The sequence below is a fragment of the Liolophura sinensis genome, chromosome 1 (assembly GCF_032854445.1).
Source record: "Liolophura sinensis isolate JHLJ2023 chromosome 1, CUHK_Ljap_v2, whole genome shotgun sequence".
NCBI lineage: Eukaryota > Metazoa > Mollusca > Polyplacophora > Chitonida > Chitonidae > Liolophura > Liolophura sinensis.
This window is the reverse complement of record NC_088295.1, coordinates 59,294,985-59,317,893: the sequence shown is the minus strand read 5'-3', so window position 1 is coordinate 59,317,893 and position 22,909 is coordinate 59,294,985. Positions and strand designations below refer to the sequence as shown.

Genomic DNA, 22,909 nt, shown 5'->3' with positions numbered 1-22,909 from the left:
TTTCTTTTTTTAAGAAATGCACAAGTGTATTTTATTTTACTTTTCAACCCCATAGCTTACCTAGTGAGCATGTATGTAAGGAGGCCATCGACGGGTGACGACGTCAACACTTCCTTATACAGCACTGGGAGCCAAGATGATGTAGACAGCGACGACAGCACGGATAAGGTAGATTTCGACACGTCCCTTTATTAGCCTTAACCCGTAATTACGTGACTGCTTATTTACGGCGGTGCGTTTATCTGGTTTGTAAATGCATATGCGGTTTTCGGGAGCTGCTTAAATTTTAATGTCAACACGTGCCACTTATTAACTGTTGTATTCCAAGCTGTGCATGGACAATTTGGAAGATTCTTTCCCTAACACAGCAACGAGGCGTGAATCCGGCTTTTCATCAACTATGCTTTGCGACAAACGATCGATGACATAATAAAGTTTTAAGATTATTGATGATCGTCATTAAGTTTTATTGTAGATCCTCAGACATAAAGTACATATCAGATTTCACAATTTCAGACTACTGATTATATTTATCTATTTCATTCGTTTGCTATTTAACGCCGTACTCAAGAACATTTTTCTTATTTGACGGCTGTCAGGTTTATGACTGCATGTATAAGCGGATCGCCCGGAGTAAACCACCGATTTTTGTTCGGTACCTGACATACTTCCTGGCTGAAAGCTGCATCCGAAACAGGGAGAACTGGGTCAAACTATCGAAAACCATTTTAAAACTGTTACCCAGCGTATTGTTTGTGTACAGACGTGGATAAAATAACGAAATGCTAGTAAAGGATGAAATTTTATGTTTTATGAAGTTTTATACACTATCTACTGTTAGCTGGGATGTGATACTTCACTACAGAGGCTATTTACTTCCTTGCTTTGAATGACACGGGATGCTCACCATCGGGATTCAGTACGAGCATAAAGCTGACTGGGGCCACACTCAAAATTTGAAAACTTGTTTGTAATCATACAGTTTTCCGTAAGTTCTCTCGTAAATACTGTTGCCTTGTGCCATGTGTATCCAAGACAATAGTATTTACATGCAAAATTACAAGATTTAGGACTTTCGAAGATTTGCGAACGTAGCATTAGGAAGCGTACGCCGGTTCAGTTTGATTAGCTTGTTCTCATGCATTATTGTTACTTTCTGCAGCGTCGAAAACAAAAGCCTGAGTTCAGCGGCGTTTGCATGATGGGAATGGGTGGTAAGTGGCGTTACTGTTTTCTATTCGTAAAAGTACCAGACGTAGTCACAATGCAGTTTCCTTAAGCTTCAGTACCGAGTCGCGAGAGCCGGAAGGGGTCCTTGGCTAGCCATGCAGAGCGATGATATAATGTTCCAGAAAGAGTCTATTTCGTTACAGAGCAATAGTGTTACAGAAACATAACATTCTACTTAAAATAAAGTTATATTACTGAAGAATAACATATATACAGGAAGATAACGTGTTACAGGTCGATACCATAGTATTACCGAAAGAGAAAATGTTACAGAAACACACCATCATATTAGACAAAGATAACATATTAGACAAAGATAACATATTAGACAAAGATAACATATTAGACAAAGATAACATTATGTTAAAGAAATATATAACATGTTTATATAATTATAAAAAAAAATATGACGTATATAATATTACAGAGCGATACAGAAAGTCACGGCGATCTACAGCTATGTTCATGGACGTCACATGGGATATCAATCACGTGCCCTCTTGGCGATCTTTCTTTGGACACACCGGAAATGGCTGGCCTTTACTCCCTAGCACAGGTAAGGTGGTTTCACTTTTGTGGAAGCCGAAGATCATTTTGTCCTTGTAATACAGGCACTTCCTCTGAGAGAGTCTTTGTGCCATAAAGCGAATCCATAGAGCGATGGAGGACTTAAGATGAAATTCTAAAAGCCTACAGTGCATAGATTACAACCTAAGAAGTTCAAATTCTGACTACAAAATAAGCGTTTATGTTGAATTTTGTACCTTGTCATGCCTTAGGATGAGAATGCTATCAAGATTTCCTTTTGACATAACTTAATATCTCATATGGTACGATGGGTGGTATCCATGTACAGACCAATCAGTAAATGGATAAAATCTGTCCGAAGAGCCGCCAGGCCTTCTCATGGCAACGTTACTTTTATTCCACTCTCTGAGAGTGCAATTTTATGACGTAACAGAAGGATATAACATTTTAAGCCAACATGCGAGATATCCGGTTGATCCATTTACAACAGTGCCGATTATGATTGGTCAAATGTGTGTTCTTGATTGACTGCTCGAAAAGGTCTGTCATGATTGCTAGTTAAAAACTACTCGTCTTGTCCTTTCAGCCAGTTTCATGATGTACACAATTGATGAAGATATTTACCTAAGGGATGTGCCCAAAGGAACCCGAATATACCGGCTTTATTTCAACGATGACAGTGAAATGGTAAACATTTCAGGAATTTAACCCTATTATTTCTTTGTAAATTGTCTTTTTTGCAAGACTGTCCCCCCTTTTTTTGCAAGTCTAGTCCACATGTATATGTATTTCTGTTTATTTTTAAAATTATATTGGAACTATTTTGGAACAGTAAATGATGCACGTTCTGCTGTTTTCAATTCACAGGCAACATCAGATCACACAACCCCAGTCACGTGTCGGCCATCATCGGTCTTTCATGGTGGGTATGATGGATGATGACTTCCATGACAACAAAAGGAAAATACACATATGAAGTTGCAGTCTAAGTCAAAGCTCGTAAAATCGGCCCCACAAAGTGATGTTTAGTTTTCTTATTTTACAGTTCAGACCGCCAGGGATTACGTACATGATATCATCGAAAGGTCAAGGCCGGTCATATTGAGTGCTTATCAGAAGGTGGAGTATAATCCTGAGCAGGACGATATAACCGCCGAGGTAAGTGGCTTTATACTGTTAATATAAGTGGCTTTATACTGCTAATATAAGTGGTTTATACTGTTAGTATAAGTGGTTTATACTGCTAATATAAGTGGCTTTATACTGCTAATATAATGGATTTATACTGCTAATATTAGTGGTTTATACTGCTAATATAAGTGGCTTTATACTGCTAATATAAATGGATTTATACTGCTAATATAAGTGGTTTATATTGCTAATATAAGTGCTTTATACTGCTCATATAAGTAGCTTTATACTGCTAATATAAATGGATTTATAGTGCTAATATCCACGGCGTTATACTGCTAATATAAGTGGCTTTATACTGCTAATATAAGTGGCTTTATACTGCCAATATAAGTGGCTTTATACTACTAATATCCACGGCGTTATACTGCTGCTAATATAAGTGGCTTTATACTTAGAAGTACTCGAAGAAAATAAACAGATCAGATGTTTTCTCAAGAATAATGATATTTGAATTGAAAATACCAGTTAAAGTCGTCCTGATTTTTCAGCTGACCTTGAAGCACATGAACGCCGTGGCATCGATATGTAGGTTGCTTGACGGGCCTGAGGAAGGCACGGCCGTGGAGCTAGAAAAGCGAGCAATGAGTATTGAAGGTTCGTTTGATGTTAGGTCGTTGCTTGACGTATATATACGTCAAGCACTATATATACACAGAAAAAAGTATATAGGACACAGTTATCACAGAAAATTATGCAAAAATTCTATAAAGTTTTGGAATCCGAGAAGATGAACTTCGGCAATGGGGATATGACACTGACGGACAATTCACGCCGAGTAGGTATGTTGTAGAAGCCCTTATAGACTTGTCCAATCACTAGCGCTGAAAGCGTCACCTGATAATTGCCTGTCACGTCCAAAAAACAATTAGCTCTCGATTGTCAGCGTGGCAGACAAATATCGATGCAATAAATCGGATTTTGCAGTCAGTTTAAATGTTAAACTGATGCATTTTGGAACCACAGAATTAGTTCCCTATTAAATGGGAACTGGAAACTGCTGCCCGTGTCACAATGAGCACAGGTTGCGCAGGAGACTGCAGTAACTTGGTAGGATGAGCTAGCAAGAAAACCACCTCGGGAGAGTCCTTACTTGAAAACAAATATTGTGGCGTTGCATTATTTTTTTTTCTTAGCAAAATCAGATTTATTACTAAAATATCTTCCCGAAATGTGCATGAGTCAGATGCTCTTGTTCTGTTGCGTCCGACAAATTCCCTGTAACTCGGCATAATGCTTACATCCATGCTGGTAGAAAACGAGGACGCGCAGGATTGCAAAACACGACGTTTTTGCCAAGACTGAGCGCGAGGCTAAACGAAAAATCAGCCCTTTGCAAACAGGACAGAACTGATACTCTTTGGTTGGGTATCAGGCGTTTCTGTTTATATTTTCTCGTTGGGATATTTTTTAATACCGACGGTACGGGAGAGCTCCTATGTTTTGTGACGTCACACAAGATAGCTATAACATAGCAAATGGCCTCACCAAATGAGTGGCTAGGTACTGACTATCATTTGCTATTATTTTGCTGATAAGAGATGCAGAATTTGTTTAAATACTTTTAGAACATTTCTTGAATACTACTTTATTAATCAATTCAGCTTTAGTGGCTGATTTTAAGATCAATTTAATATATTAAATATTAATAATTAAAGGGTTTACAAGTCACACATATCATTAGAAAATGCTAGGGGAGTTTTGAAATTGAACATTTATGTCGCTAAAGGTAAAAAAACACCTGTTGTAGTCCTACTGTATCATGTGATTGGTCAAAAATACTAGACAGCTTTTGTTGACATTAATTTACTGATCAAGGATGTCTCGCAAGGTTTGGAAGCACATATGATTTCTCCTTCCTGCAGGAACTTTTAAAGTTCATAAGCCTTGAGCATCTTAATTTTCTCCATCATTTGATAAAACTAAAAATGGTTGCCTAACATTTCTGACAGATGACATGGTTGAATATTACTTTTTAACCTTTAGCTATTAGAAAGAGTTCTAACTCGCACCTGTTCCTGTTCGATTAGGACAAACGGAACATGTGAGACGTTTGTAACAATATTGGTTTGGTTGGTATTTGATTGGTATAATTTCTAGCATAGAAACTATTGTTTCCAGACCAGTGAAATAGTGGAGACTGTGAGACACGAGCTCAAGGCTGATGTAGCCACAACTCTATAGCGTCTGCGCTGCCCAACCGTGAAAACATAACATCGCCCTCATTATTTGTAAAGAATAACCTTTCACACAGACACGCTCAAGTTCCAGTTGTTTATGAGAGGGATTCATACTTCTAAAGAACCTTGCAATCATTGTAGGAGAATACATGTACATACGATTATACTATTGAATAATTATGCTGTATTTGGCAAATGTAATTTAATTAGGCTGAACGATGCTTTTATCTGATGGTGATATAAATTTCCTTTTTCAGCTAGCTGTTTCGGCGCTCTTGTACTCGGAATATTGCAGACAGCCGACGACTCGGAGAGTTCCATTCTGTGCTCGCTGGGTGCTGCGTATTTCCCCCACAATGCTGCCATGCGCCGTGCTCAACCACACAGGGCCGTCGAGCGGATACCATGGCGCGAAACAGAAAATGGCAAGAACTATTATCGCAGAGAGACGGACGGACATCTTGAGACAGAGAATGATGAGGAGCCTCACCGAGAGGCCAATAGACTCACAGACAATGGAGGCGGAATCTCAGATGAGGCGGACAGGCATGCAAATGAGATCAACGGACTCTCAGACGATGGACACGAGCAGCCAGATGAAGCTAACAGACATGTAAATGTGGCCAACAGACTCCCAGATGATGGAGACGAACATCCAGATGAAGCTAACAGACATGTAAATGTGGCCAACAGACTCCCAGATGATGGAGACGAACAGCCAGATGAAGCTAACAGACATGTAAATGTGGCCAACAGACTCCCAGATGATGGAGACGAACAGCCAGATGAAGCTAACAGACAGCTAAATGAGACCAACGGACTCTCAGAGGATGGAGACGAACAACCAGATGAAGCTAACAGACATGTAAACGAGGCTAACGGACTCCCAGATGATGGAGACGAACAGCCAGATGAAGCTAACAGACATGTAAACGAGGCTAACGGACTCCCAGATGATGGAGACGAACAGCCAGATGAAGCTAACAGACATGTAAACGAGGCTAACGGATTCCCAGATGATGGAGACAAACAGCCAGATGAAGCTAACAGGCATGTAAACGAGGCTAACGGATTCCCAGATGATGGAGATGAACAGCCAGATGAAGCTAACAGACAGCTAAATGAGACCAACGGACTCTCAGAGGATGGAGACGAACAACCAGATGAAGCTAACAGACATGTAAACGAGGCTAACGGATTCCCAGATGATGGAGAGGAACAGCCAGATGAATTTAACAGACATGTAAGCGAGGACAACGGATTCCCAGATGATGGAGACGAACAGCAAAATGAAGCTAACAGACAGCTAAATGAAACCAACAGACTCCCAGATGATGGAGACGAACAGCCAGATGAAGCTAACAGACATGTAAATGGGGCCAACAGACTCTCAGATGATGGAGACGAACAGCCAGATGAAGCTAACAGATATGTAAACGAAGCCAACAGACTTCCAGATGATGGAGACGAACAGCCAGATGAAGCTAACAGACAGGTAAATGAGGCCAACAGACTCCGAGACGATGGAGACGAACAGCCAGATGAAGCTAACAGATATGTAAACGAGGCTAACGGACTCCCAGATGATGGAGACGAACAGCCAGATGAAGCTAACAGACATGTAAACGAGGCCAACAGACTCCCAGATGATGGAGACGAACAACCAGATGAAGCTAACAGACATGTAAACGAGGCCAACAGACTCCCAGAGGATGGAGACGAACATCCAGATGAAGCTAACAGACATGTAAACGAGGCCAACGGACTCCCAGAGGATGGAGACGAACATCCAGATGAAGCTAACAGACATGTACACGAGACCAACAGACCCCCAGATGATGGAGACGAACATTCAGATGAGGCGAGTAGACTTCGAGATGAGGTAGATGAACAATCTGATAATGTGACCAGACATCCAGACGAGGTTAATGGAGACCCAGATGAGAGAGACGCACACCCAGATGATGAACATCCAGATGAGGCAAATGGATATGTAGATGAGGCAAATCTACACCGAGATGAGGTAGGTGGACACCCAGATGAAAGGGACATACTCTCAGATCAGACGGATGGACATCCAAATAAAGCGAACGGATATCCAGTAGAGGAAAATGGACACACAGCTCAGGCAAATGATCACCAAGATAAGATCGATGGACTTCCAGGTGAGAGGGAGGGACAAGCAGATGAGACCAATTGGAACCCACATGAAACGTACGGATATCCAGGCGAGGCGGATGTATACACAGATGAGGCAAACGGTTACCTTGAGACAGATGCACATCCAGCTGAAAGAGATGGCCACCCTCATGAGACAAGTGGACAAATGGATGACGGAAACGAACACCCAGGGGATGAAAATGTACACCCAATAAAGATAGACGGACCGCAAGCGGATTCATATGGTTACATAGATGAGGAAGATAAACAGTTAGAAATTGGTGATGATCCTCAGACAAACACAGATGACAAGGATGGACTCGAGGCATGTTATGAAAAGCCCCAGGCAGTCGAGAGTCATCCGAACAAGGAAAAGCTATATTCAGAAGAGATAGTTGTGCTTTCAAATGAGGCAAATCTTCATCCTAACGAGACAGATGTACATGGAAATGATGAAAATATCCTCACAGATGATACAGATGTGCATTCAAGTGAGGAAGATGTGTATCCAAACGAGGAAGATAGGCTTCCAAATGAGACATATTTACATCCATATGAGGAAGATGTGCGTCCAAAGGAGGCAGCGATGCGTCTAAATGATGCAAATGTGTATCCAACTGAGACAGCTGGGCATCTGAATGAGGCAGAGGTGCATCCAAACAAGACAGAGGTACATCTGTGTCAGGCAGAGGTACAGCCATGCAAGGCAGAGGTACATCTGAAAGAGATAGAGTCATATCTAAGCGAGAAAGAGTTACATTCGATGGGAATAGAGGTGCAGGCAAAGGAGGCAGATGACCATCAAGCGGTGACAAGGGTGCATGAAAACAAAGCACAGGAGTCAGATCAAAACCCAAAAGATCCAAACAGGACTCCTGGTGGCAGCAGAGTTCTCAAGGTTGGCAGTAGGAATTTTCTAAAACAATATTCCTGTACTTTCCCTTTGGATGTTGATTTCTGGACGTGCTTTCTATCTATTTTAATGTCAAATTTCCACCTAAATATGTCTGATGGGAAAATAATCTATTAATGTTTTGCCACATTTTAAACAGATCAAAAAACTATTTGGACGAGGCAAAAACCGGAAGGAGCCACGGAAATCTAACTCCACGTGTGAAGATCATAAATACCTGCTCGGATACACGGACAGATCCCTATCAACTGAAGACATTGACAAGGTACAACAGGTAATAAATGATTTTTATTTATTTGATGGATGTTTTATTTGTTTATTTATGTATTTGATTGTTATTTTACGCCGTACTCACTTATACGACGACGGCCAGCATTATGGTGGGTGGAAATCAGGTGGAACCCTGAGGAAACCCGCGACCATTTCACGTTGCTGAAAGGCATTTCCACTTAGAGCCAGAGAGGAAGCCAGCATGAGCTGGACTTGAACTCATAGTGACCGCATTGGTGAGAGGTTCTTGGGTCATTCTGCTGCACTGCATGGTAACCACTAGGACACGGTCGCCCCGGAGACCTCGGTAAAGAATGAGATAGACATTTCTGTTGTTGGTGAATCGTAGGCAAACTAACTAGGATTCCATCGTCAAAAGGTTATAACATTACATTAAAATATATCATGTTGTTGAACATCTCAGAAATATGGTTCACATATACCGGTGTGCAACAAGAGCTCAACAACGACAGCCCCTGAGTCGGTCATGCATGAGCCATTCAGACCTGCATCCAGTTATTGTATGTTGTTATATTAAATATGCATGTTGTTCTTGGGAATGGAATAGGATCGGCATATGTTTTTTTTTTTCAGCCACAGCGTTTTCGACGGCACAAGAGTCGTGTTTGGACATTTTCATTTTGATTTCAGGAAGGGGGCCTCCGTGGTCGAGGTTGATAGCACGCCAGCGCGGCGCAATGGTCCAGGAGCCTCTGACCAACGCGGTCGCTTGGAGTTCAAGTCCAGCTTATGCTGGCTTCCTCTCCGGCTGTACGTGGCAATGTCTGGAAAGAGTTTCCCTCTGTCCGGTTTCACCCCACCATAATGCTGGAGGCCGTCGTATAAGTGAAATATTCTTGAGTACGACGTAAAGCACCAATCAAATAAATAAATGAAATAAATTGATTTCAGGACACCAGCTTGCCAAATGGAGCAGGGCCTGAAACACATCTCACGGACTCTACGCAGAAACAGAAAAGAAATATGACAGGTTAGTTCAGTGTACTCATCACATATCCGCACCAGGATACGATTAGTTTTGTACCAATACTGAAATAGAAACAGAAAGTAAAGTCTGTATTAATTTTCAAAAAGGTAGTTCAGTAAATCTGACAATCTGATACTCGTCTCCCGACTTGTTCGAAAGCAGTCTTCATTCATTTGTGTCTAACACCGTATTCAAGCATTTCACTTAGCGATCGTGGTCAGGTTCATGGGTGGGGTAAGCGAGGTTCCTGAGGTAAACCACAGACATTTGGCAAGTTGCTTACGAGCTTTCCAACGTATGACGTACATATTTGTACGTTACAATAAATATACGGACATGTATTAACATATACAGAACGTGACGAATGATCTAGATATATCGTTTTTATTAATATATGCCGATAAACTACGATGAAATTAACATAAATATTAAATAAAAATGTTTTCATTTAAAAGAACGTTTTCATTATCGTAATAGAATAGTGATAGGAAGATTCAGATGTCAGTTTCTATTCCAAGAAAGTAAATCAACATATTGTTTAAAAAAAACTTCACGCACTGATGTGCTCGTTATGAGATAAAATGACAGCAGTAAAATAATACCATATTCATTTGTTTTACAGAATTAACGGGTAAATACGGAAATAGGCGATTAAGTTGGATAATGAGATTATTCCATGGTGACGGTGACACGGATTAAACGGTGAAAATGATAACCAAATAACATACAGTGTTCAGTGTTGAAGTGGAGGAAAGCTGTGTAAGATGACGAACCTTGAAGATGCTGACATCCTAAATCTATATTACACCTGTTTGAGATGGATCTCATGTTTGTTGTCATATGACTGGTACGGACTGTGATATTTTCTGTGTCTGTTCAATCCGTATTAACTCTGCTGTGAATAATTATGATACTTGTCCCAAATATAGGTGTTTAGTTGCTTCCCTCATTTCATTTTGACCAATGTAATCTCTCGCAATTCCGTGAAGTATTTCCGTGCGTCCAACCCCAGATCATACGATCATAATCCCTGGAATCCCCCACTTCGGATTCGGGGGTTGGCCGTGCGTCCTAATCTCTTTATCGTTTGGGGACCTCCGTGGTCGAGGAGCTTAACACGCAAGCACGGCGCAATGACCCAGGGGCCTCCCATCAATGCGGTCGCTGTGAGCTCAAGTCCAGATCATGCTGGCTTCCTCTCCGGTCGTACGGGGTAAGGTCTGGCAGCAAACTGCGGATGATCGCGGGTTTCAACGGGCTCTACCCGGTTTCCTCACACCATAATGCTGGCCGCCGTCGTATAAGTGAAATATTCTTGAATACGGCGTAAAATACCAATGAAATCAAATCAAACCCTTAATCGCGCCATAATTTCTTGACCAAAAACTAAGAAAAAAACTATTGTGAAAAAGGAAGATGATCTTGATCTTGGGAATACTAGGCGTATCCATCCTAGCAACGCAGTCACGTGATTCAAAAATACATTCAAAGATGCTGTCCGACTGGATGCGTCAGTTATATCTGTGTTAATTGCGACGTTATGGTCTTGTTGCGTAGGGCATTCAAATAGATATAAAATACTTTAGAAATAAAAGCGTAGATGTTGTATTTTCATTTATTCCTTCTGCAAGTGCTCAAAGTGGTGCTGAGCGGCACGATATAAATCCGTTTTCACAAAACTGTTGATGTATTTGATTTCTTGATTTCAAAATTCATTTGGCCAAGAGAAAATATTGTCTTCTTTTGGCACGTTGATTCCATCCTTTATTTTCGTTCATTTTCGTACTTCATATACTTTCTTTAATGGTTTTCTGGTAGTTTGTGTGATATGTCCTTTTGGCCTTGCGATTATTGACCTGGAACGTCCTTATTGGTTGACGGCTGGTATACGAATGTCTGTTTTGACGCATAGATAGATTAAGGTCAATATATTTGGCACCAGCCTTTTGAAAGAAGACCCTTTGTGCATTGACTGAAATAATGTTGAAAGCAAACCCAACAAAACAACATAAAAAAAATTTATATATAGATTCCTCTCGTACTACAGCATGTTATAAAAAAATTGGTTTAATGCATCTGTGGCTTACTAATGAAGAGAAATATACCTGAACAGGTTTATGGGCTTTGAAGATCCTACCACTATTGAACGTGTGAAAAAATGTCCACCAAAACAGCCAGAAACGTGGCGATAAAATAACAACTCAATAAAATTGACAAGCCTTGCGCGTGACCATTTGCCAACTATCACACTGTCGTCGTCGTTGCTCTGATTTTACTCCCCATACCGTAAGTCTTTGATACAGGATGTGACTCACCCGGGATTGAACGCACGTTTTGTGTTCTCCTCAGTTAGGTTTCTGCACGACGTCAGAAAACAAGAATAGCGTTTTCATATTTACTCACTGGTCACCTGGACAACATCGAATCGATCTCCTCACAGCGTATGGCCTGAGGAATTTCTAGCAGAAACACACTACCTCCAAGACAAATCTGTTCCAAGCTCCGTGAAAACACATCCTTCTCCGCTGTTACGGTGCACGTAATATATAGTTACATATTGTTCACATTCATTTGGTGTTCTAGAAAACTTATGCTTCCTGTCGAGCAGACGAACGTCCGCATCCATAATCGTTTCCGAACTGTCAATCATGTCGTCAGAATCACTTTCACCGAGAATGGAATGGAACACAACGTCATCACGCGAGCGATTAGTGTGACATTGACGTTTGGCTCCATGAAACAAAGACTGGCAGTGTATGTTACTGGGTGCTAGTTGAATTAAAAGCCAAGAAAGTATGTTGGGAACAATACCATTTCATAATCTCGTGTTACCACCCCACTCAGTAGACTGACGTGATAAGGTCTCACATATGTTCAGTTTTATATAACCGTTTCCGCAGTGCGAGACGCCTTTAAGGAATCAGTCACACTTATCAGCCTAGCTCTGAGATTTTTCAAGATGTCCAATACTTACTTGGGGGTCGCCCAAAAAGTTTTTCTTAGTTACATAGAAACATGTGAACAAGATTTTATTTATAGAAGTATAATTATGTACATTTCGTGTAAGTCCGCATGAAAATGCTTAACACGCTTAACCTCCCGTATTCTACATGTGTTAGAATATGAAACCAAAATATAATCCCAGATGTCAGATTGGACATAAAGAATACTTTGACCTATACCTCGACTGAATCCATTTTGAGGGGTAACAGGCATTTCACATTACTAATTTACTACACAGCTTCGGTCACGGGGACTGTAAATGCAGCAATGTTTCCTCAGGATTTGCAACACATACCTCAAACCGAGAACAGGTAAGTCCATAATCGTAAATTCGATCGTGCTATCGAAAACAAACAATCAAACTTTAAGGAATGGCTTGTTTAAAATGACTGGTCAGTTCATCGTATAGTCGATGATTAGGATAAAGGCGAATCTCTAGCGTTAGCTGTTGTTGTTGCATAAAAATGAGTTGTGGTTTACACTTTATCGCCACTGCCACCGGGGGCGAAAGGGTAACAAGCTTCAGTAATAATCAGAGGCGTATGCGAATACTAGATTTGCTGTTGTACGTAATTCAAACATTTACTCTTGATCACTATTTCTGATTGCAACATTCAGCACGCCCCTAGCAACCATGTAAATAGTGGTCCATAGCAACCTGTCTTGCTGTTTTTCTGACACTTACCCCATACAATGTAATAAGCCACAATGTAGTTTTACACTCAAGTTCGTGGTAGTTTTGGCTAGAGCACAAGACAAACAGGACTTTTTGTACATGGCAGCCAACTGGGTTGATACATATGCAAGGTGCTATAAATGTACAACATCGTGTAATCTTTTTTTTTTCGCAGCTAGAGTGTTACATGTATAAATGTACAAACAACATGTAAACATACAAACACCAAGTAAACTTACAAACACCAAGTAAACATACAAACACCGAATAAATGTACAAACACCAAGTAAACTTGCAAAAACCTAATAAACGTACAAACATCAAGTAAACGTACAAACACCAAGTAAACGTACAAACACCAAGTAAACGTACAAACACCTAATCACTTCGTCGTTGCAATGGTTAGACCGTCCGCCTTGGAGTCCATGGGCATCTTGATCAAACCCAGGTTGGGTCATGCCAAAGACTTTAAAAATGGTACTTGTTGCTGCCTCTCTTGGCCCTCAGCAGTCATAGGTGGTAGTGCTTTGGCGGTCTGGACTCGCCCTGCTACAGTAAGATACAGTATATGTACACACACTTAATGAATCCTCATCGTCATGTGACTGTTAAATTGTTAAGCACTACGTTAAACCCCAAGCATACATACAGTACTTTTGTCTGTCGTGAAATACTGTAAAGTATTCTGTGTTGTGGATTCAAAGATTTTATACAATGTACGACATCTCTACATACTAATTTTGTTCGTCCCATTCCAGAGTTAGAATTATGTTGTGTTTTGGATATCGACAATTCTGTATTCGGTAAGTTTTGTCGTGAAATACTGTAAAGTATTCTGTGTTGTGGATTCAAAGATTTTATACAATGTACGACATCTCTACATGCTAATTTTGTTCGTCCCATTCCAGAGTTAGAATTATGTTGTTGTTTTGGATATCGACAATTCTGTATTCGGTAAGTTTTGTCGTGAAATACTGTAAAGTATTCTGTGTTGTGGATTCAAAGATTTTATACAATGTACGACATCTCTACATGCTAATTTTGTTCGTCCCATTCCAGAGTTAGAATTATGTTGTTTTGGATATCGACAATTCTGTATTCGGTAAGTTTTGAAACTATCTAGTGTCTTTGTTTTAGAGATTTTTAGACTTACGTCATTATCAGTATTCTGAAGTTGAGTGTATATATGTTTTAATTTATAACAGAACATAGAAGAGACAACTAGTATTTTTTTAAAAAATTCCAAATGTGATGTCATTTATCGACAGTTAGAAAGTAGTCATTGTCAGTAGGGGCCTTGATGACAGTAGCCTGTCGATGACGCTCGTCGCGCCGTTTTAACAACCTTACGTGTATGTTCGTGGAGACCACTTGTTTTACAACTATGTGGTGTGCACATCTTTACCGCACATGCGGGAAAGTTCATTAGTAACTTGCCAAAGGTCGGTGGTTTACTCCCGGGAACAATAAATCTGAGTCGCATATTGTCAGTGAAAAGTTGGTTATATTTGCTTGTCTCGACTAGATGACTAAACCTCTCCTATGGTTGTAATGTAGGGAAATTGGATTCACCCAAGTCTGGACCCCAATCATTCATTCGTTCATTCATTCAGGCAGGCTATTATGTCACTAGGCCATGAGTCTGTCTACTTGTTGTGCATGAATTATCTATTGGTATGCAAATAAGCAAAGTATTTTCTACACACCAGATAGCTATGGCTTCCTATGACAGTGAATCGAGCGAAGGCAAGCCTATAGTGGAATGTAAGTTATGCTTTACAGTCTTTACAATCTATAATACAGTCTAAGAATTGCGCTAGATGTATGACTAAAATGTTATGGGGAGATAAGTGTAGTTTGAATACTTTCCTTGTTCATTTCAAGGAGGAAAAAATAGAAAAATGATGCAAATATCCGATGAAAGAACATGAACAGTTATTTGCAAATGTAATAAATAAAAAAAAATCCCTCGATGGGTATCGCATTATCGACAACCCCTCGATTGGTATCGAATTATCGCACTGTATGGTTAGATGGAGAACCGCGTTGTGGTGTGAAATAAGAAAAGCCAGCAAAATCGATAGAAGTTTGAAAGTCAAACGCCAGGCAATCACGTGCTTATATGGATACAACGGAAGTACTAAAACAAAATACAACACAACCATTTTATAAATAATAGTACTTTTAACTTATGCAAACTAATATTAATATTAATATAATCCGTAATATTATGATTTGTTTTGGTAGTCCGTCCCAAATGTCCGACAACGATAAACGACACTCCAGTGTTACAACTCACAGTGGATGTGCCAGGTACCGCTACCGCCATATGTTTGAATGGGAAGAAACAGTTTACCTCCGAAAACGGGGTCGTCTATACACTCAACGGGACATTCGAACAAACCTATAAGGGTCCCTTTTGTGTATTTTACGTGAGTTGTTTTTTTAACCTTTTGTGTTCTCAAAATGATATAATCTCGTTGACGATAAGGTGTGCTGCGTGCATGGTCCTGTTTTCTGCAGTCGGAACAAGGAACACTGCATCAATTTTTTCTTAGTGCAAAATTATTTGTTTTATCAATATTAAAGAATTCAGAGAGTCCATTAAATAATGCCATTTGCAATCCACGCTATCTACATACATAGATCTCATATTTTCAGTAGCGCGATTTTTAAAGCTTAGCCAAAATTGGTACAGTCTCATTGGTCAACTTTTCTGGTTGTTCAGCGGTGAATTCTATTCTTATTAAGATCCAGAGAGATTCATTAAATTAGCTAATTGTTTTAATGGTGCTTTACAATGTATTCAAGAAAACATAAGACATATATGTACAGTTGCTTTTGTCACGGCGCTTACTTTTGCATGGTCAGGTGTTTTTAAAGCCACAACTGCAACCGACGCTTAATACTCATTGGGTCTTATCGGGTCACACATTGCAGTTACCACTCGGCATGGTCATGGAATCATATTAATTGTTTCTGGCAATGCTTTAATTTTACCGGTGAGTTAATGGGAGGCTTTTCTCACCTAAATTAATTCGGGTCAAAGCTCGGTAGCCTGTGGTTCATTCCTGCCTTTCCGTGACGTTGTCAAGTTTCTCAAGCCACTTTCTTTCAGTTGATGACCTACTGAACCATTTGTGACATATAACTGAGGCAGATCGCTGTCCGCCATTTTTCTTTTTTAAACGTTTTCAGTTTACTGGTGGAGTCCAAAGGGCATTTGTTAACCGAAATGACTGTGGATTTTGTGATACATTATGCTCCATTTTATCAATCCATTTCTTGCAGAAAAAAACAGGCGGAAATACTTTTTTCGTTAATGTGGAGTATGGATGGGGCGAAAACAAGGCTAGACTTATCACAAAGGGGAATTTGGTAACAGTAACATGTTCCTACGATGCTCATGGACACGCGTTGACAGCAAAAATAAATATACACAAATCGTAAGTATAAAAAAAACACCGAAAAACTGTTAGAAAGCGATTTGAAACTTGAAAATTGCATGTAAATACTTTTTACATTGGTTGATCACTAGCAATTTGTGTTTTCGAATTAATGTAGAATGAAAACTGGACAAGCTCTGCTTCATATGATTTATACCTTTTGACTAAAATGGATTGACAGTTCACATAATATTTATATGGATTTTTAAAAATTCAAGTCGATTCAATTTCACGCGGCTTAACAAATTTATTGGGTTTTAGGTTTGAAAACAAGAGTCACGTCTCTTTGCGACGTGATTTCGTCGCTTTGCTGCACAGTGGGGTCAAATTAATCGTCTAAATTATGTTCTTTTTCAAGAATTGAAAAAAAATAAACATATTCTGTCGATAGTTTTATTTAGTTTCGAATACTGTCATGTTGAAAGTTGAACAAGTAGCTCTACCCAATCTGATTAAAATCAGATTGTATGTATATCGACCTGATGCATTTCCTATCCCCGGTGCATGCAACTAGTGTGTATCTTTCAGCCAGTCGTAGACGTGCTGCTCGAAACAACGTAGCAGTCACGGACAGAGCCGAAGCTGGGGGTAACTTACGGAAAACCACGAGTCGTGAAGCAACAGACAAGCAACAGCATGGTCAACATCTGGCCGCAAAGCAAATCCTACGATTTTATTGTTTTTGTACTCCCATTTTGACGCTATTTGCTTCACTATGACGAACTTAAATTCGCAGAACAAACAGTCGTTTGAAGAAAATCGACAATACGTTTTCCTTGGCGAGTCCAGCACGTTGACGAGCCAAGGCACTTACGCTGCGGAGAAATGGGAATATCCAATTTTTTTCCGACAGACATTGACTGTAGTTGGGGATTTAACTCTCTGTATAGGCTTTTCCCGGCGAAAACGATTGCTTCATACTGATTGGTCGCTACAGGCGGCAATGACCTCTGGTTGTTTACGTCATAGCTCATCGGAGGTCACACGCCGGGATAGGAAGTGTGTTAGATTGTTGTTAGTGAAGCGATAGGCCTATACATACGATCTGATTTTAATCAGCCTGAGCACTACCGTGTCGTAAAGCGGCCATGTAAGCGGCACTGGGACGTCAACCAGTCGTCGTAATGATGTAACTAGAAATATGCGTATTATCGTTCTGCCATTCCAATGGCTGCTTCTTGGACAATCTATTTATCAGGTACCTAGCTGCAAACGAGCATCAGACATTGGTTGGCGAGAAATCCAAAGTTCAAGTTCGTCTTCAAATTGTTGATTTCAAGGGGAATCCCGAAGAGTCAGGCATAATTCCCATGGGTAAGAGGATTCGTCTGAGGGCTGTGCAGATCTCCCACCCTGGGGTTGGTTTTCAAGCTTTAAGCTGCCTGGCCAGGAACGCGGTGTCGTCATACCCTATTCTCCGCGCTGGGTACGTATTCATGCGTTATACTTCAGTGCCTGTTCCTTGAACGAAAAGACAATAAATAACATACCTTTAGTTAATTCGGGAGAGGAGTAGAAATAAATCTGCCCCAGCCATTTTGTTCTGACGTGCTCTGTAAATCATCTTTTAATCTGGAATTCTTACTCGGCCATGGGATGCGCTATGTTAGGAGGCCGGAAACACGATGCCTCGTCATCTTTTATAAGAGGGTAAAAATTCTGTTGTTTTTCTGAAAGACTGTTTCGTTCTATTGTCAAAATCTTTGGCATCAGCGCATTAAGTTTTGAACAAATGTCTAATTGAACTCTTAGACTTAATATTCACAGCATCAACCTGCGGATGATCATGGGTTTCCTTCGGTTTCCTTCCACCATAATACTAGCCGCAGTCGTATAAATCAAATATTGTTGAGTGCGGCGAAAAACCCTAATAAGATAAATGAAATGACGTCATCGATGAGCATTCTAGCTTAGCGTCCCTCATTTTAGTCCTCCTCCAAACAAAATTGTTTTTTGACCACTTTCATCGTTTACGTCACCACAGTTGGGTACTGAATTTCCGGAGTGAGCACTTGGGCCTTAGGAAAAACGTGGTTTAAAATAATTTATAGAACTGAGAAGATTTTTTGTACTTTTATATGTTATGCCATCTTATATACCCCGAATTAGGAAATAAAAACCAAGCGTTTCGTGTATCCTTAAAGTGCTTTTGGAACATTAAACTCAAACCTAACATTGTCCTTGTTCAAAGAAAACCATCTAATATATACAGAAAAAGGAATACAACCACTAGTATAGGCCAGCTGTCTTGGAAATCGTTAGTGTAGATGTAAGTTTACTTGATATTTTACTTACAGCTGCGGTGACGGGCTGGTGTTGCCGATCAACGAAGGGTTTCACACCACAGGCAACATTGCTGTCAGTCCGTATTTTCGCGGTTTCCGACTAGTCGGCCCGGAAGTATTAACGTTTCACTGCACCTTTTCTATATGTGACGGATACTGTGATGGTGTGAGTACCCTATGGGCTTCCCAGGCATAGTATTCAGTCTGACTGTTTATTGAATGTGATGACAACATAGGATTTTGACGAATTACAATCGAATCCAGTGAGGAGATTTATCAGGTATCATTCTTAATTAGGACAATCTGGTTTCTGCCATCTATAAATATGGCAGATATCATACAAGTGAAAACGTCTCGAACGTTTTACGACTTTAAAATGTACAGGTACAAGTCGGATGTTTTCCGAAAGACAAAATCTTGATATATTCTCGGCGAATAGAGCAAATTTGATTTGAATAGCCAGTGTGGATTTTTTTTACCTAAATCTCGGTTATAGCCTCCATCAGAAAATAAATGCATAGATAAATAAATGTATAAATAAATATTTACTTATTTGATTGGTGGTTTACGCCATACACTCCAAGATATTTCACTTATACGATGGCGGCCAGCATCATGATGAGAGGAAACCGGACAGAGCTCGAGGAAGCCAACAACCATCCGCAGGTTGTTGGCAGACAGATCAACAAAATTATGTTTGGAATACATCTTTGCTATGATTGTTGTTGACTTTGAGTCTTGTATAATTGTTGTTGGTCTTGCCGTGATTATTTTTTGCTTTCAGTCTAGCTTTTGTTGGTGTTTTGACGTGATTATTATTGGTATTTTTGTTTTGAGTCTATGTTTTATTTAATGTTGATGTTGAGTCTTGCCATTATTATTGTTGATGTTGAGTCTTGCCATGAGTTGGTGTCGGTGTTGATATTGCCATGATTTTTGTTAGTGTTTGTCCTTTGTTTTGAGTCCAGCTTTGGTTTATTGTTGGTGTTGTGCTTTGCTATTGTCATTGTTGCCTTTTAGTCTATTGTTGATGTCCAACATGCATTTATTGTTATTGGTGTTCAACATGGCTTCGTTTATTGCTCGTGTTGAGCTGAACATATTCACCTTACATGTTTCATGACATATGTTGCAGAACTCTTGCGCCATGGAGGAAAGGAAAAAGAGGTCCTTCAATTTAAACTACAGCACTAGTATAGGTAAGTGAAAGTTTATGTTAATACTTTTCGGAAAAAAACTACAATATGATTGATGCATTTATATTCTTTCCATCTCTGTCCCTGAAACAGTTTTGGTTGGTAATTTTCTTTTCGGTTATTGTAATTAATCATAACGCTTAAGTGCAGATTTCTCACGGTGTCCAAACCCAAACCCAAGAGACTGAAACGTTCTTCGCAATCTGAGAACTCTCTTTGGCATTGATATTTTTGCTCCCTTTTACTTTACGTGAACCAAGAATCGAAAACTACTCCCATCTCCTTTGTATTCCACGACAAAGATTGACTTTATCCTGATATTTTTTGTTTCTTTGTTTCTTTACTTCATGGGTGTTTCTGCACATTTATTTCACTTGACGATCATAATTACGTGATGATAATGGAGGAAACCGGAGAGAGCTCAGACGAAGCGATTGTTCTTCATCATGTAGGACGGACCAAAATTCTCCACGTTAAACCTGCAGCGAAGAAATTTAACACAAGATTGATTAAAGCTCCAGATGTTAAAAGCCAAGGGCCTGTTTCACAAACTTTTGCAGCCGTCTGAGGTGTATTAGTCGACCTAGGGTCATTTAGCCGACTACCCTAAGTACACAACCAAAATAATTGACTAGGTCGTTTGACAAACGTAAAATTGCCTAAAGTTTAGCTGACTTACCCTAACCGACTATGTGGCCACTATACATCAATCTGATTGGTGGAACCCACGAGTGAGTGAGTGAGTGAGTGAGTGGGGTTTAACGTCGTACTCACCAATTTTTCAGTCATATGGCGACGAAGGAATCCTTAGGGTGTATGTCATTTGCCTCCTTGTAGCATGACGGATTTCCACCGCTCTTTGATCTAGTGCTGCTTCACTGAGACGCCTTACCGAAGGCAAGTAAGTCGCCCGAGCCATTATACTGATACGGGTCAACCAGTCGTTGCACTATCCCCTTCATGCTGAACGCCAAGCGAGGAATTTACAACTTCCTCTTTTAAAGTCTTAGGTGTGACTCGACCCAGGATTGATCCAGGGCCGGTGGAACCCACGATAATAATGGTTAAATTGGCATCAAAAAATGAAATTCAATTATTATTTAAACATAATATAAAAATATGTTACTTTTTTATTATGTCACTTTTAAAGCTGTATTTCTTTCCTCCAAGCCACATTCAAACATGGCTGAGGATATCGGGCTATCTTTGAAAATCTAAGAACAAAAACGTAGCCAGATATTTTCTTTGTGAAATGGGTTAGACAGAATTGCTTGATGTAAAGGTGCTTCGTTTTGTATCCCTGGAACACACCAGCTGTGCGTTCAAACCAGGCCTTAGACAGGAAATTTTTAGATTACCCACCGTCAGTGCTGGGGCCTTCATGGGGCGCTGGTTTGGCCGCTTCCAGTTTAACATTCGTTAAAAACTTGCACGGTACCAATATGGAGTGCAAAGCGAGCATATCTGTTTGTCACACATGGAACTTCCTGTTCATCAGTTCGTCAGTTCGTCAAGTCGCATGCCGGTTTCCTCCACTCGTAACACCGACCGCCATCGTATAACTGAAAATTTCTTGTCTCACAGTTCAGGCACTTATGTTGTTTTTCACCCTGCACAGATGACCGTGAAGTCTCGCTGTCTGTGACGAAGACTGTGAGATTCCTGCAGCTGGAGCGGAAGTCTCACAGGGAAGTTATACCGGGATACCCGGAGCGGATCCCGCGCGTGACCATCATCACCGTCCTCTCTGCGTGTGTTCCGGTTGCTGTGCTTTGCCTGGTCCTGTCCATGTACGTCTGCTGGACACATCGGATGCGCCGGAGGCGTGGCGAATCCGCGGTCTAGGCAGTGAAAGTGTCTATTGAGAATTGTTTTCTCTCTTTGAATTTTTTTTTAAAACTAATACCTGTTTTTCTGCTGCTGTTATGAGTAAGTATCTTTTTAAACTATTTTTTGGGGGTTTACATATATTTGTAATTTTTCTTTATAAATTGTCATAGTTTTTTCGCTTTTATTTAAGCACTCCTCAGTTTACATTTATTAGTTTATTTCTGTACCTCGACACGGTTAACTCCACAAAGTGAATATTGGCTATGTCGATCGCAATACATGTTAAAGCCGTCTGTTGCCATGAACGAATTCCTGGCGTTGGCCCACACGTTCACACTACATTCTATTAGGCTATACGCTGTATAGGCACTGGCAGTACATACCTGCTGTTTTGGTTAGGGTATGCAGCTGTTGTCCGCAGAACAAGTGTGTGCTGGTGTAGGGTGGGTGATGGGTGGAGTGTGTGGAGTTCAAGTATCATTTGATGAAAGACAACAGATGAGGGCCAGTCTGCCACACTCTCCAACCCAATTCACCGACCCTTGTCATCGTTTGTCATCCTTACAAATCGTATTTTACCACGTTGTTTACAGGAGTCTCTCATGCGGTCGCTGCATGTTTAAGTCCATACTGGCTTTCTCTCAGGTCGTAAGCGGAAAGGTCTTGCAGCAACTTGCAGATGGTTGTGGGTTTCCCCAGGCTCTGTCCGGTTTCCTCCCACCATAATGCTGGCCGCCGTCGTAAAAGTGAAATTGTCTTGAGTACGGCGTAACACCAATGAAATAAATAAATAAACAAATAAATTTTACCACATTGTTTTTGTATTAAACGAATTGTTTAGTGCTGTTATGAGAGTTTACGACTAGTGACCTATAGTCTGTACCAGATGATTTTTGTTAGTGATATAGATGGGCGTTGCTACAGTAGTTCGTTACTTGAAGTACGTAGAACCCTTTCAAGACTTGTTGATCGAAAAATAAACTAAATCATCTAGTTAAAATTTGGATCGTATT

At 40.3% G+C, this 22,909-nt stretch overlaps 1 protein-coding gene and 1 long non-coding RNA gene across 2 annotated transcripts; both read left to right on the top strand.

Annotated features, from left to right (window-relative positions):
- The first annotated feature begins 86 nt into the window (after window positions 1-86).
- On the top strand, window positions 87-1,719 carry LOC135470198 (uncharacterized). Its single transcript, XR_010444378.1, has 3 exons — window positions 87-168; window positions 1,163-1,214; window positions 1,658-1,719. It is a non-coding gene; the product is annotated as an uncharacterized LOC135470198 (long non-coding RNA).
- Window positions 1,720-1,759: 40 nt separating this feature from the next.
- On the top strand, window positions 1,760-8,101 carry LOC135462718 (uncharacterized protein DDB_G0290685-like). Its single transcript, XM_064739942.1, has 6 exons — window positions 1,760-1,786; window positions 2,626-2,680; window positions 2,804-2,916; window positions 3,441-3,546; window positions 5,387-7,980; window positions 8,063-8,101. The coding sequence occupies exons 1-6, from the start codon at window positions 1,760-1,762 to the stop codon at window positions 8,099-8,101; spliced, it is 2,934 nt and encodes a 977-aa protein (XP_064596012.1).
- The last annotated feature ends 14,808 nt before the right edge of the window (window positions 8,102-22,909 follow it).

Bases quoted from the DNA above. Each gene is read 5' to 3' on its own strand.
- LOC135462718 (XM_064739942.1), top strand. From the start codon at position 1,760: ATGGCTGGCCTTTACTCCCTAGCACAG. The intron at 1,787-2,625 runs GTAAGGTGGTTT...TTCAATTCACAG, and splicing joins GCCTTTACTCCCTAGCACAG to GCAACATCAGATCACACAAC. The intron at 2,917-3,440 runs GTAAGTGGCTTT...CTGATTTTTCAG, and splicing joins AGGACGATATAACCGCCGAG to CTGACCTTGAAGCACATGAA.